Raw genomic sequence first — 14,579 nt, 5'->3', positions numbered from 1 at the left:
AAAAAAATAATGCAATTGAGCTAATATAAAAAAAAAAAAAAAAAAAAAAAAAAAAACTCAAAATTTTCCTAGATAGGTTGACAAGAAATATTAGGTTATTTGCTGTTTGTGGTTGAGTACCCATGTCAAATTAGACAATATAGTTTACCTTTTAAAATTCTAATAAATTTTTCTTGACAAGTTCCAATCATAGAAACGATTTGGTTGGAGCTTTCTTATATTGTCACTAACTATTGCTCTCAACGGTAATAAAACTAAGTTTTTTAAAAACTGCAGCATTAAATAATTTAAATGCAACTGTTAATGTTTTAAATTAATGTGTACATATGAGTGTAAATGATTACTCATGTCTGTGTTATAAATTACAAAATAAATTAGACAAATTTCAAAATTTTACTGAACTTTATTGCATTTATCTACATAAAAATGCAAGAATCAGCTTTTGATCTTAATAATTATTTACATTTTGTTTACAGATAAACTCCAAAGAAGCTCACACAAACGTAACTACCAACCAAAGCGAATCTATTTTGATCACAGCTAAAAGAACATGGCAAAATGCACACTGCATTTGAATAACAAGAGTTCTCAACCACAAGGAAGGGGGAAATACAATAAATTTATATACTGACAAACTAAAAATCATTTCTTTACAATGGTTTCGCAATGAGAGGATTAACAATAAGTGTTTCACAGGGATTACTTCCTAAGTGCAATAATAGATGAGAATTTAACTTTTCTTTGCGGTCAAAGCCTATACCACAATGATTGCACACAAATGGATGTTTACCCGTATGGATATTCACGTGAGCATTCAACTTTCCTTTTAAATCAAATGCCTTACCACAATGATTGCACACAAAAGGACGTTCACCAGTATGCATTCGTATATGGGCTGTTAATTTATCTTTTCTAGCAAAGGCCTTACCACAATGCTTACACACAAATGGACGCTCGCCAGTGTGAATCCTCACATGAACAGTTAATTTGTCATTTCTAGCAAAAGCTTTACCACAGTGCTTACAAACGAATGGGCGTTCACCAGTATGTATACGTATATGTGTTGTCAACTTATCATTTTGTGCAAAAGCTTTTCCACATTGTTTACAAACAAATGGTCGTTCGCCAGTGTGAATACGTATGTGATTCACCAATTTATCTCTCCATGCAAAGCCTTTCCCACAATGAGGACAATGATAAGGATGTTGGCCAGTATGTATACACATGTGGGCACCTAATTTCTCTTTCCGTGCAAAACCTTTGCTACAGTGTGGGCATATATAAGGTCTCTCGCCAGTGTGGATGCGGATATGAACAGTAAGCTTATCCTTACGAGTGAAACTTTTCCCACAATGAGTGCATACATGAGGACGCTCGCCTGTGTGCATTTTTATATGGTCACTGAGTTTGTCCTTGCGAGTAAATGTCTTGTCACAGTACGTGCACATAAATGGACGTTCCACACACTGTGCATATAATTCATGCGGCTTTAGTCCAAGGTAATATTTCCGGCAGTGTTCACAAATATTGCATGGTTTTGCACCAGGAACATTATTTAAATTTGCAGTTGAAGCCATAATGTATTTGCTAAAATTTAAGCAATGCTTTAAAAAATCATATAATAAAATGAAAATTAAAAGTCGTTTTTTTTTCTTTCCCCTCTTAAATTTTCCCTAAATAAAATGCATTAAAAATCATACTTCAATTCAATATTCTTAAATTGAAAATTTTGATTACAAAATACGCTAACAAAATACAGAATAAATTTTCAGTTTTCTAACATATGCATAAATTACCACAAATCATATGCAATTGCATATGTTATTTACAAAAACAGGAATGCATCTCATAAAATATGCAATTTTGAAAAACTTAATATACATATACTTGAAGCTACCTGAAGAACATAACTTTGAAGTGTTCTTATTTGATCAAAAAACATCCATATACATATTTAAATAAATGATTCAATGGATTAAAAACATAGTACGAAAATTTCAATATGAACATGGTGTTGCGATTTCAAAACTAACCTCTAATCCAGATTAAGAAGCAAACTTTAGTTATGAGAGAATAACATAAAAGCCTATATTTATTTTGTCACAGTAATTGCAGTAACAGCACCTCACAATACGAACAAATGCTGCAAAGTACTTGATAGCGGCAACCACCTATTAAGAGAAAGAAAAAAGATAATTACTAACCAAGACACTTGCATGCAAAATGTAAGTAAGACTTAATGGCATTTCAAATCTGAATATAAAATAAAGAGCCACTTTTAGAGAAAATTCATTAACTTAGCATCATATGCACTTTGGAAGTGAGAAACTCGCTGATGCCTTTTTTTACTTTGCTCAATACTGTTCTTTTTTTTTTTTTTTTTTCATTTAAAATTTTTGGCGATAAAAAAGTGGTTTAAATGAAGAAGGAAAAAACATCAATTATTTCAATAAAATAAATAGTATTCATATGTAATAGTATTATAAAATACTGATTTTTATCCTACTATTCCTCTCCTAATAAAATACAGTCAAAAGTCGTTAATCCGGACTCGTTGGGACTTCGGCGATTCCAGATTATAGATCTGCCCTGAAGATAAGGATAGTGCTGACAGATCAACTTCTAATTCATTGGGCGCCCCAGCGTTAAAGATAAACAAATGTTAAAGTTTAGATAAACAAAGGATATGCCTTTATCCATTTTTTGCAGCAATTCCACTTTTTGTTTAATGCACTGCAAAATATACTTTCGCTTTGTAGATCCTTTACATATTAGTAAATATATATCAGAAATTCTATTTGACATAATCAAAAGTTCAAGCTTATTTTTATAAAATTGCTCTAACAGTCTGCAAAAAATAATAAGCCGAATCTAATTCGAAGATTAAGGAACAACGCAATTTGCAACATTAACTGAATTAGATAATTTTAGCTTTGCTTATACCGTCCGTTACACATTAAACGCGCATTTGTAAACATATTTTGCGCACGCACACATGCATATTCGCAGCCGTAAAGGTCTTATGCGCATGCATCAACGTGACGCATGCGCAGAAATTTTGTAGCTTTGAAGTCCGGATTATAGATTATTCCGGATTATGGGTGTCCGAATTAACGACTTTTGATTGTAAAATCATTCATTGCTTTATTCTTCATTGCAAGTTTTAATTTCAAAAATAAATTTGTGTTACTTCTGAAAATTTCACTCACCCGCAGTAGAATTAATATAAGGTATTCAGAGAACAAACTAATTATTAGAGTAGTTTTAATTACAGTCAGTATTATTAAAATTCCTTTTATCAAACAACTAACCAATAAAATTTCACTCACCCGCAGTAGAATGAATATAAGGTATTCAGAGAACAAACATAATTATTAGAGTAGTTTTAATTACAGTCAGTATTATTAAAATTCCTTTTATCAAACAACTAACCAATCTCATACATTAATATCCACCAATCCAACTATGTTACTGCCCTCTAACAGTATTGGAGTTACTACCAATTTCTAAAGTTAGAATATAAAGATCTTAGTAAATTTGCTACTCTGGTATATTTTTTGAATTTAGTCCTTTAAAATGAAACTTTGTAAAATTAACATAGTGATTCATTAAATAATATCTTTTATAAAATCAAGACACAGGCTAGTCATTCAACATTTAAATAACTATTAAAATTTACAAGAGATATGATGATAAATTGATTATACACACACATATAAAAAAGCACTAGAATATATATTATAAACTACGATTTCTAATTATAATCTAAGAGAAAAACAACATACAGCAACAAAGAGTATTTTATAAAGCCTGAATTATGCTAATACCATCTTCTCTCCCTCAGTTACTAGGATAAAAAGACTACCAAAACTTACTCCATGACTGTATAATTAGACAAATACATCACCTAATTATACAGTTTTACAGGCAATTAAAGATCTAAGTGTAGGCAACAGCCCTTACTTTATTACGAAAAATGCAAATTTCTCCTTAAAAATTTATTTTTCAGGTGGCCATAAATTGGCAGATTTGGCATTAAATAAGTTTCACCTTTTATTGCTGAAATGCCATAAAATAAATACTAGGGGAAGTGGGGACAATTTTAAAATTCTGATTACTACTTGGTTTTAAGTTGACTATACTGTTTGGCAATAGACAGCACCAAACTTATCAATTAAGTGCTAGTTACCGGGGAAATCAACACATACCAAATATTCCAATGAAAATGTATGATCTATTTTGAACTACTCTGTGCTTCACAGTCATTACAAATATTTCAAGGTTAAGATAAAATTAGCAAAATCTGCCATCTGTAAAATAAAAAAATGATGTAACTGAAAATATAAAATATGCAAATGATCAGTGCCACTCTGATTATCAATATATCATGCAAGATGTAATTAGCATTTTAATTGAAAATATTGATATTTAAATTTAAAGATGCCAGATAAAATTTCTGTTACTTTTGTAATGATTTATTTATGATTAAATTATTTTCTCTTAAAAATTATAAAATGAATACTCTGCCCCCCCAGAAGGGGAGGGGCGGTTTTATATCTCTCATTCTACTGGGCTGATTGACAAAGTTCAAATTTGTATTTGCATGTCTCTAAAGCGTGACTTAAGATATATATTCGATTTATATATAGCATAGTTATAACACAGGTCTTTTTACACAAAATCAGACTTTTTCTGAAATAGCATACCAATTTTTCTTCTCATATTTCGATTCTATGATTCAAATTATGCTTATATATTAAATTTTGTAATTTTTGGTGAGAAATTAAAAAAATTATCTTGGCACATTTTTTTTCAGTTTGAGACAAGAATAATTCACTTGGCGAACTTCTTAGTTTATAGCAACCTATTTTCTTTTTTTATTGTCAACAGGCAGAAAAAAGTCATCATTCATACCTTCAAATAATTTTAACTAAGCGTGTACACCACATTTTCATCATCATCGCTTATAATAAATACGCCAAATTTCGAAACGTGCCAAAATGTAAATTAGGTATATCTTAGGAAATTTGGAATAAAAAAAAAACCTAATTTTTTTTTTTTTGCAGGTATGCTTAGAAATACATCTACTTTAAGATGATGGCAAAAATTTTATAGGTTTTAATTCACACTTTTTTCGAAAAATCTATGAAAATAAATCATACAAATGTTTTTTGGAATGAACCTAAATTTCGAAATATGAAAGGAAGATTCAAATAAGTTTAATAAATACATATCAAATTTAATTAACACTGAAGAGCTAATTTTTTAAAAACTACTCATGCGACTTTTGCAAAACTTGGCAGTTTGGCATAATTTGAGCCACAGAATTGAAATATAGAATAAATTGGCATGTCATTTCAGAAAAAGTCTGATTTTGTGTAAAAATACCTATATTAGAACAATGATATATATAAATCTAATATGTATCCCAAGTCGTGTTTTTGAGACATGAAAAACTCAATTTGAATTTCGTCAATCGGCCCAGTAGAACGGGGGATATAGAACTGTCCCCCCTTTTTTGTGTGCAGTGTACTTCTAGCTCAACTACTGCATCACAGTATTTTTTTAAAAACTTAGCAAACAGTATTTTTTTAAAAACTTAGCAATCTGTAGGAGCAAATAATTAGTAAAATGAATTTAAAGGGATATTAAAAAATAAAAACTTTATGTAGAGCGAATACTTAAATGAAGAGCGGACCTTCGATTCCCCGAAATTTTAATAGTAATTTTCTGTTGCCTGTTGTTTACTACAAAAAGTTCAATGGACAGGAAAAAGCTACTCCCCCCCCCAAATAGATAATAGGCCATATTGCACAAATAAATAAATAAATGAAATAAAATTACAATTATTTTGTCACTGTCCTTAAGATAAAAGGCTAAAACAAATACTGTTTTAAGTATAGCATTGTACTGTCAAATAAAAAAAAAAGTTATTTCCTTACTACAGTGGCCCCCTAAAATTTAATCGCTAATCAACTGAGATATAAGAACACATGAGATATTCTAGTTCATTAGCGATTCCATCTTGGGGACTGCTATAAAAAAAAGTACCAAAAATACATGCAGTATTTAAACACTGTTAAGTATTTTATTTTATTTGTAAACTGTAGCAGTTTGGAATAGTATTATAAATAAAACAATATTTGAATTTGAAATTTTGCATCGTCATCATTTAATAATTAATCAATGATTATGCAGCCTTTGTGTTCTACACAGAGCCTACACCAATACTTAAGAATTACTAGTGATACTTAAAACAAATTTCAGAATTCTTCATTACTTAACAAAGGAAAGAGAACATAATTGAAATGAAGAAATTTGTACAATCAGAAACACACAAGTGATTGACGAGGAATTTAAAAAATCTGATTTTTCCCAAAATCCCTCGAAGCAGCTATTGTGCTTAGTTGCCAAAGGCTTATGCAGTCGACACTCTAGAAATGAAGTACCAATTTTTCAATTATAGTTAACTTATTTCTTTTTACTAGTCTACCTAAACGAAATTATTTATATATAAATTTAAAAAAAAATTATTTACACCAGTGGTTTCCAATTCAAACTGCAGGTGGGCCAAATACAGATTTTTTTAAAACAACAAAAAAAAAGGTTTTTTTTTTTAACAAAATTTTTAGTTTTATTTACTAAAGCATACACAAACAGCAATAATAAGGATGGAAAAAAAATTCTGTTCGAAATCTAGAGGTTAGTGTCTGCAAGAGATTGTGTTAATTACACTTTATAATTCAGACAACTAAATTGACAGCTAAATATGAAATAGTCAGATGGTAATTTATTTTATTAAATTTTTCTTTGATGTATACAGACAAAAATACATGTGTAAATAATTATAAACTTCTTACAATTATATTTTATTGTTTGTCTATTTGGATAAAATTTTTAACCTTGGAGAAAAATTACTAAAAACCATTTTCATCAATAATTGCAAATACTCACTGGTCAAACTTTTTTAAAAAAAGGCTTATGCAGTCGACACTCTAGAAATGAAGTACCAATTTTTCAATTATAGTTAACTTATTTCTTTTTACTAGTCTACCTAAACGAAATTATTTATATATAAATTTAAAAAAAAATTATTTACACCAGTGGTTTCCAATTCAAACTGCAGGTGGGCCAAATACAGATTTTTTTAAAACAACAAAACAAAAGGTTTTTTTTTTAACAAAATTTTTAGTTTTATTTACTAAAGCATACACAAACAGCAATAATAAGGATGGAAAAAAAAATTCTGTTCGAAATCTAGAGGTTAGTGTCTGCAAGAGATTGTGTTAATTACACTTTATAATTCAGACAACTAAATTGACAGCTAAATATGAAATAGTCCGATGGTAATTTATTTTATTAAATTTTTCTTTGATGTATACAGACAAAAATACATGTGTAAATAATTATAAACTTCTTACAATTATATTTTATTGTTTGTCTATTTGGATAAAATTTTTAACCTTGGAGAAAAATTACTAAAAACCATTTTCATCAATAATTGCAAATACTCACTGGTCAAACTTTTTTAAAAAAAGGCTTATGCAGTCGACACTCTAGAAATGAAGTACCAATTTTTCAATTATAGTTAACTTATTTCTTTTTACTAGTCTACCTAAACGAAATTATTTATATATAAATTTAAAAAAAAATTATTTACACCAGTGGTTTCCAATTCAAACTGCAGGTGGGCCAAATACAGATTTTTTTAAAACAACAAAACAAAAGGTTTTTTTTTTAACAAAATTTTTAGTTTTATTTACTAAAGCATACACAAACAGCAATAATAAGGATGGAAAAAAAAATTCTGTTCGAAATCTAGAGGTTAGTGTCTGCAAGAGATTGTGTTAATTACACTTTATAATTCAGACAACTAAATTGACAGCTAAATATGAAATAGTCAGATGGTAATTTATTTTATTAAATTTTTCTTTGATGTATACAGACAAAAATACATGTGTAAATAATTATAAACTTCTTACAATTATATTTTATTGTTTGTCTATTTGGATAAAATTTTTAACCTTGGAGAAAAATTACTAAAAACCATTTTCATCAATAATTGCAAATACTCACTGGTCAAACTTTTTTAAAAAAAGGCTTATGCAGTCGACACTCTAGAAATGAAGTACCAATTTTTCAATTATAGTTAACTTATTTCTTTTTACTAGTCTACCTAAACGAAATTATTTATATATAAATTTAAAAAAAAATTATTTACACCAGTGGTTTCCAATTCAAACTGCAGGTGGGCCAAATACAGATTTTTTTAAAACAACAAAACAAAAGGTTTTTTTTTTAACAAAATTTTTAGTTTTATTTACTAAAGCATACACAAACAGCAATAATAAGGATGGAAAAAAAAATTCTGTTCGAAATCTAGAGGTTAGTGTCTGCAAGAGATTGTGTTAATTACACTTTATAATTCAGACAACTAAATTGACAGCTAAATATGAAATAGTCAGATGGTAATTTATTTTATTAAATTTTTCTTTGATGTATACAGACAAAAATACATGTGTAAATAATTATAAACTTCTTACAATTATATTTTATTGTTTGTCTATTTGGATAAAATTTTTAACCTTGGAGAAAAATTACTAAAAACCATTTTCATCAATAATTGCAAATACTCACTGGTCAAACTTTTTTAAAAAAAGGCTTATGCAGTCGACACTCTAGAAATGAAGTACCAATTTTTCAATTATAGTTAACTTATTTCTTTTTACTAGTCTACCTAAACGAAATTATTTATATATAAATTTAAAAAAAAATTATTTACACCAGTGGTTTCCAATTCAAACTGCAGGCGGGCCAAATACAGATTTTTTTAAAACAACAAAACAAAAAGTTTTTTTTTTAACAAAATTTTTAGTTTTATTTACTAAAGCATACACAAACAGCAATAATAAGGATGGAAAAAAAAATTCTGTTCGAAATCTAGAGGTTAGTGTCTGCAAGAGATTGTGTTAATTACACTTTATAATTCAGACAACTAAATTGACAGCTAAATATGAAATAGTCAGATGGTAATTTATTTTATTAAATTTTTCTTTGATGTATACAGACAAAAATACATGTGTAAATAATTATAAACTTCTTACAATTATATTTTATTGTTTGTCTATTTGGATAAAATTTTTAACCTTGGAGAAAAATTACTAAAAACCATTTTCATCAATAATTGCAAATACTCACTGGTCAAACTTTTTTAAAAAAAGGCTTATGCAGTCGACACTCTAGAAATGAAGTACCAATTTTTCAATTATAGTTAACTTATTTCTTTTTACTAGTCTACCTAAACGAAATTATTTATATATAAATTTAAAAAAAAATTATTTACACCAGTGGTTTCCAATTCAAACTGCAGGTGGGCCAAATACAGATTTTTTTAAAACAACAAAACAAAAGGTTTTTTTTTTAACAAAATTTTTAGTTTTATTTACTAAAGCATACACAAACAGCAATAATAAGGATGGAAAAAAAAATTCTGTTCGAAATCTAGAGGTTAGTGTCTGCAAGAGATTGTGTTAATTACACTTTATAATTCAGACAACTAAATTGACAGCTAAATATGAAATAGTCAGATGGTAATTTATTTTATTAAATTTTTCTTTGATGTATACAGACAAAAATACATGTGTAAATAATTATAAACTTCTTACAATTATATTTTATTGTTTGTCTATTTGGATAAAATTTTTAACCTTGGAGAAAAATTACTAAAAACCATTTTCATCAATAATTGCAAATACTCACTGGTCAAACTTTTTTAAAAAAAGGCTTATGCAGTCGACACTCTAGAAATGAAGTACCAATTTTTCAATTATAGTTAACTTATTTCTTTTTACTAGTCTACCTAAACGAAATTATTTATATATAAATTTAAAAAAAAATTATTTACACCAGTGGTTTCCAATTCAAACTGCAGGTGGGCCAAATACAGATTTTTTTAAAACAACAAAACAAAAGGTTTTTTTTTTAACAAAATTTTTAGTTTTATTTACTAAAGCATACACAAACAGCAATAATAAGGATGGAAAAAAAAAATTCTGTTCGAAATCTAGAGGTTAGTGTCTGCAAGAGATTGTGTTAATTACACTTTATAATTCAGACAACTAAATTGACAGCTAAATATGAAATAGTCAGATGGTAATTTATTTTATTAAATTTTTCTTTGATGTATACAGACAAAAATACATGTGTAAATAATTATAAACTTCTTACAATTATATTTTATTGTTTGTCTATTTGGATAAAATTTTTAACCTTGGAGAAAAATTACTAAAAACCATTTTCATCAATAATTGCAAATACTCACTGGTCAAACTTTTTTTCCTTCTATTTTTAACTGCGGAAAAGACTGTCATATGTAAATATACTCTCACATGAAGCAATCATTCCTACTGCAAAAAAACTGTTTGGTTACACAAATGGATAGCATTGTTCATTTTGTTATTCTTAGGTCAATCTCATATATTTTTTTCCTTTTGAGATTTGGCAGCTGACACTTTCAGGTTGCTATACAAATTAATTCCATGCATTTTTGTTTTCAAATGTTAATTCAGTCAGTTTTAACATGGGGTGAAAAAATAAACATTTGACATATCTAACTTTTTTATTTTCATAAAGTCAAGAATGCTGCTGAGGCTCACAAAGAGATATGTGAAATTTATGATGTTGATTGCTTAATAAAATACATACATCAAAATTGATTAAAAAGATTTAAATAAAAATAAAATAAAAAAATTATCTTGTATCTTTCAAATCTTTGAATAAGATTTATATTACCATAAAAATTAATTAACTCCATTTGTAGATTTTCTTGGGTGTTACAAATGCTGATGAAAATAATGCATAACTAAAGCATAAATCTTTATTAAAATCTTGAACTTTCTTTTTATTGCCTTGCCACAGTAATTAACATTATAATACTGCTAATTAATTTACAGGAAACATATTTGCAGACCATGAAAAATTGTTCAAGGGACTATCAGTTTAGTGATTTATGCTAAACATACATTTTAAATACATACGAAGCTAAATGACAGATTATAAAAACAAAACAATCTGAAATCGTTTTTGCTTTAATTCTGGGGTAATCTTTATATTTTTTCCCAACACTACTGAATAGCAAACCTTTGTTTTAACTCAGTGTCTGTGAAAAAGTGACATTCTCATTTTATTTCAAGAGGAGACATTATTTTTAAATTAAGCCTCATCAGGCTCAAATTTGGTAATTTTTTTTTTTTTTTTTGGTAGCAAATTTAGAACTATGCGAACATTTTATCCGCCACTGTATGGTGCAAAATTGGCAATTTAGTCTTTCCTGAATCAATCTGGCACTAAGCCTCTGGTTGGTTTACTACTACTTTTTTGACTTTCTGCAATATATAGCATAGAGCAATTGTCATACTGCATTCTCAGTCATTTATTAATCTGTTGATAAACTGCTGCATTACCTGAACATCATTGCAAAATTATAGCAAAAGCTGCAAGCAAATGAAAACTTCTAAAATAATAATAGGAGACAAAGGTTGAAAATTCTTTCCATGCAATAAGCAAGATTACAGCACTGAAATATTGCATTTTTTTTGGCTTAATTTAACTGAAGGAAAACATGCACACATTTTAAACTGTTACACATCTCTGCTATTAAAATATAAATATAAATATTATAAAAAAGTAACTAATTAAAAAGAAGATAATTATTATTTGTTATTCTTTAAAAACGGAATATGCAAATATGCTAAAAATTGACAAAGCTGCATAAGAATATGGAATACTGTAAAAAATACAATGGATAAAAGTTGCCTCATCTATCATTAAATAATTTTTATATTCATGTGCAGTGTAAGTTTAGTACAGGTTGTCAGTGCATGCTTTCACTAAATATTCTTTAGCAAAACCACCATATCAATCAGCCAGCCTTTTGATTTCCTATTCCAACAGCTGCCATAAATTTCTAAACAATCTTCATTAGATCAGCATTTATGAATATTTTTTTAATGGGGCTAATTAATATGGTGTTTTTGATAAAAAGTAAGCATTATTTTGAAAAACTGTTAATATTCATTTTAGCAACACAAATATTAATTAATTGCTATTTAACTTGCTAGTCTGTGAAAAGGTTATAAATAAAAACTGTACTCTTAATGCTGAGGTGGATTCTGCTTTTCCTTAAGAGGGGGGGGGGAGGAATCATTAAAATAGAGCCCAGCATTTAACCTCTTTTGGGTGAATTACATACTGATTAAAATACCAAACATTCAGTGTATAATTTCCCTTAACAGGAAAATTAAAAAATGAGGCAAGAAATCAATTTCACAGGCAAATCTGTATTATAAAGATGGCATATAACATATTTTTTAAGTTACAGTAACAATTTTAACTATTTTTTAATAAAAACCAGATTATGATTATTATTTTGCTTCAACTGCTATTTTATCTTTCTGTAGGCCCTTTCTTATAAAATGGTTATTTTAGAGGCTCGCTGAAAATTTGTTTACACAAAAGCATATACAAATGTTTCATTACTTAACCACTGTTACCAAAGATTATTCATATAGGTACAATTTATATTAAGATATTTACTTCGTTTACTACCAGAAATAATAAGTGTGCATGAAAAAATTAATTATTACCGAAAATTCCAGTTTTTATTTATTAAAAATGATAGTAAAACTTTTTAGTTGTGGAAACATTCTTTACACAAATTGATGTCCAAGTCCAAAACTTGTGAATACACGAAAATATGATATATAACAGTAATGTGTATAAAACCCCAAACTTGAAAACCATATTTAGAAATTTAGCTTAAGAACATTTTAATATGAAAAGGAAGGACAAGTGTTTTAAACGTGGCAATGATGTCCCGATCTATAATTTATCACCACATCTGCTTCAGCCTTCAAAGATCGATAGTAATATTTTTACGCAATCTCCCTCACAAGAGATTGCAAAAGACCGATTATTTAGTGAGAAGATTAGAAGATACCAATCTTCACTAACAGACACAAAAATTTTCATAAGGAGGCTACACAATAAACAACTAAATACAAATCAAATAGAGGAAAATTAAAAGAAATAATCAATACAGAAAAAAAATAAATAATAAATGTTACGCATTTTCTATTTCGATAATTATGTCACATTGAATAGTCAGAAAAGCAACGAAAATCTCATTCCATGGAATTTTTTTTTAAAAAATAGGAGAGAGTTGTTAAGTGCTTTATCATTTCTGGATTTTTGACGGATTATTAAACTACTCAGACAAAGATTAAAGAAATAACCAGACTCGCAAGATGGCGCTGTTAATGACAATCTTGTACGGTATTTAAATATTTACTACTTGTCAAATTAAAATAACTTTGAAAAAAGATTTATCAAAGCAAACCCCACAACTGGAAATTAAAATTAGGAACTTGCACGAAGAGACAACAACATGATTAGGATACCCTCCGTAACTATGCAGGGGGAGGGGTCAATTCTAGCTATGAAACAATATGATCAGAAGTAATATCTCTACTTTTAAGAGAATTGTTAATCAAGATCTTACAAAGATTTTAGTACTTAAATAGAAATACATTTCAAAATCATACGTACTATCAAGAGTGATATCTGTCAGCTGATTTCATTTCTTAGCTCAACTTCTCTTTAATTCTGCTTTAAGTAATGGCGCAGACAATCGATGATTTGATGCTTTTATCATGTAAACTTAGCAGGCTGAAGTTGCAGATTTGAAGATGAATATACAAGTTAAAAACAAAAAATAAGGCACAAAAATAAATTTTTCAATCGAAAATTTGAGTAAACGCCTCGATTAACACCTCCCTAAAGATCAGCTAGTGACGTCAGAACTAGCTCCCGGATCGACGCTTGCTGAAATGGAATAAACCATATGGGTAGGGAGGGGGAGAAGGGAGAAGGAGTGACTGTTAGACAAGGAGCAAGAATTAAAAAAATAAACAAATGAAAAGAGACATCCCAAATACATGGAACAAAAGAGGTACTAGTTTCGTATAAAGTCGAAAATTTCGGAATCCATTTTGAGAAATCTCAGATGCTATTTTCTTTAAACTAGTATGAGAGAATAAAATGAAGACTTCTCTTTCACATGCGGAGACAAACAGGTTTTCAAAATGGTAAGGGAGGGGGGAAGTAGTTTCGCTCGGTATTTCGATGAGCCGAGCAAATCAAGGTCTCCGAAATATCACACACAATACAGAAACATGGAGACTAGTTTCGTTTTTTTTTCTTTTTTTCCAATGCCATCTGTTGTGCAAGCAGTGCAATTAATTAACAGTCGTTTGCTTTTACTTCAGAAAGGTGTTTTGTTAATTTATTTATCTTTTTCGAAATTTTGAATTTAATGATTAAAGAATACTCATTCTCTTTCTTGGCCTTATTTAAGGAAACCTGAGTTTATGGACTGATTCAAACAGTTACGTTCCTTCTAATTTTTAAATGAATATTTGCAAAAAGTTAATTTTGATTGGGCAAAAACAATACAAAACAATTTTTTAATACTTAATAATTTATAAAATAATTTAAAAGTTGCATTCCAGCTTTAGGAAAAA

At 28.3% G+C, this 14,579-nt stretch overlaps 1 protein-coding gene across 1 annotated transcript; it reads right to left on the bottom strand.

Moving 5' to 3' along the window:
- Window positions 1-383: 383 nt before the first annotated feature.
- On the bottom strand, window positions 384-2,025 carry LOC118188994 (uncharacterized). Its single transcript, XM_035359525.2, has one exon. The coding sequence runs from the start codon at window positions 1,575-1,577 to the stop codon at window positions 651-653; it is 927 nt and encodes a 308-aa protein (XP_035215416.1). The 5' UTR covers window positions 1,578-2,025; the 3' UTR covers window positions 384-650.
- Between the last annotated feature and the right edge of the window lie 12,554 nt (window positions 2,026-14,579).

Source organism: Stegodyphus dumicola, chromosome 1 (genome assembly GCF_044657685.1).
Source record: "Stegodyphus dumicola isolate Sdum_Otavi_A_Nest chromosome 1, ASM4465768v1".
NCBI lineage: Eukaryota > Metazoa > Arthropoda > Arachnida > Araneae > Eresidae > Stegodyphus > Stegodyphus dumicola.
The sequence above is the reverse complement of the archived record's forward strand: the minus strand, read 5'-3'. Positions and strand labels throughout refer to the sequence as shown.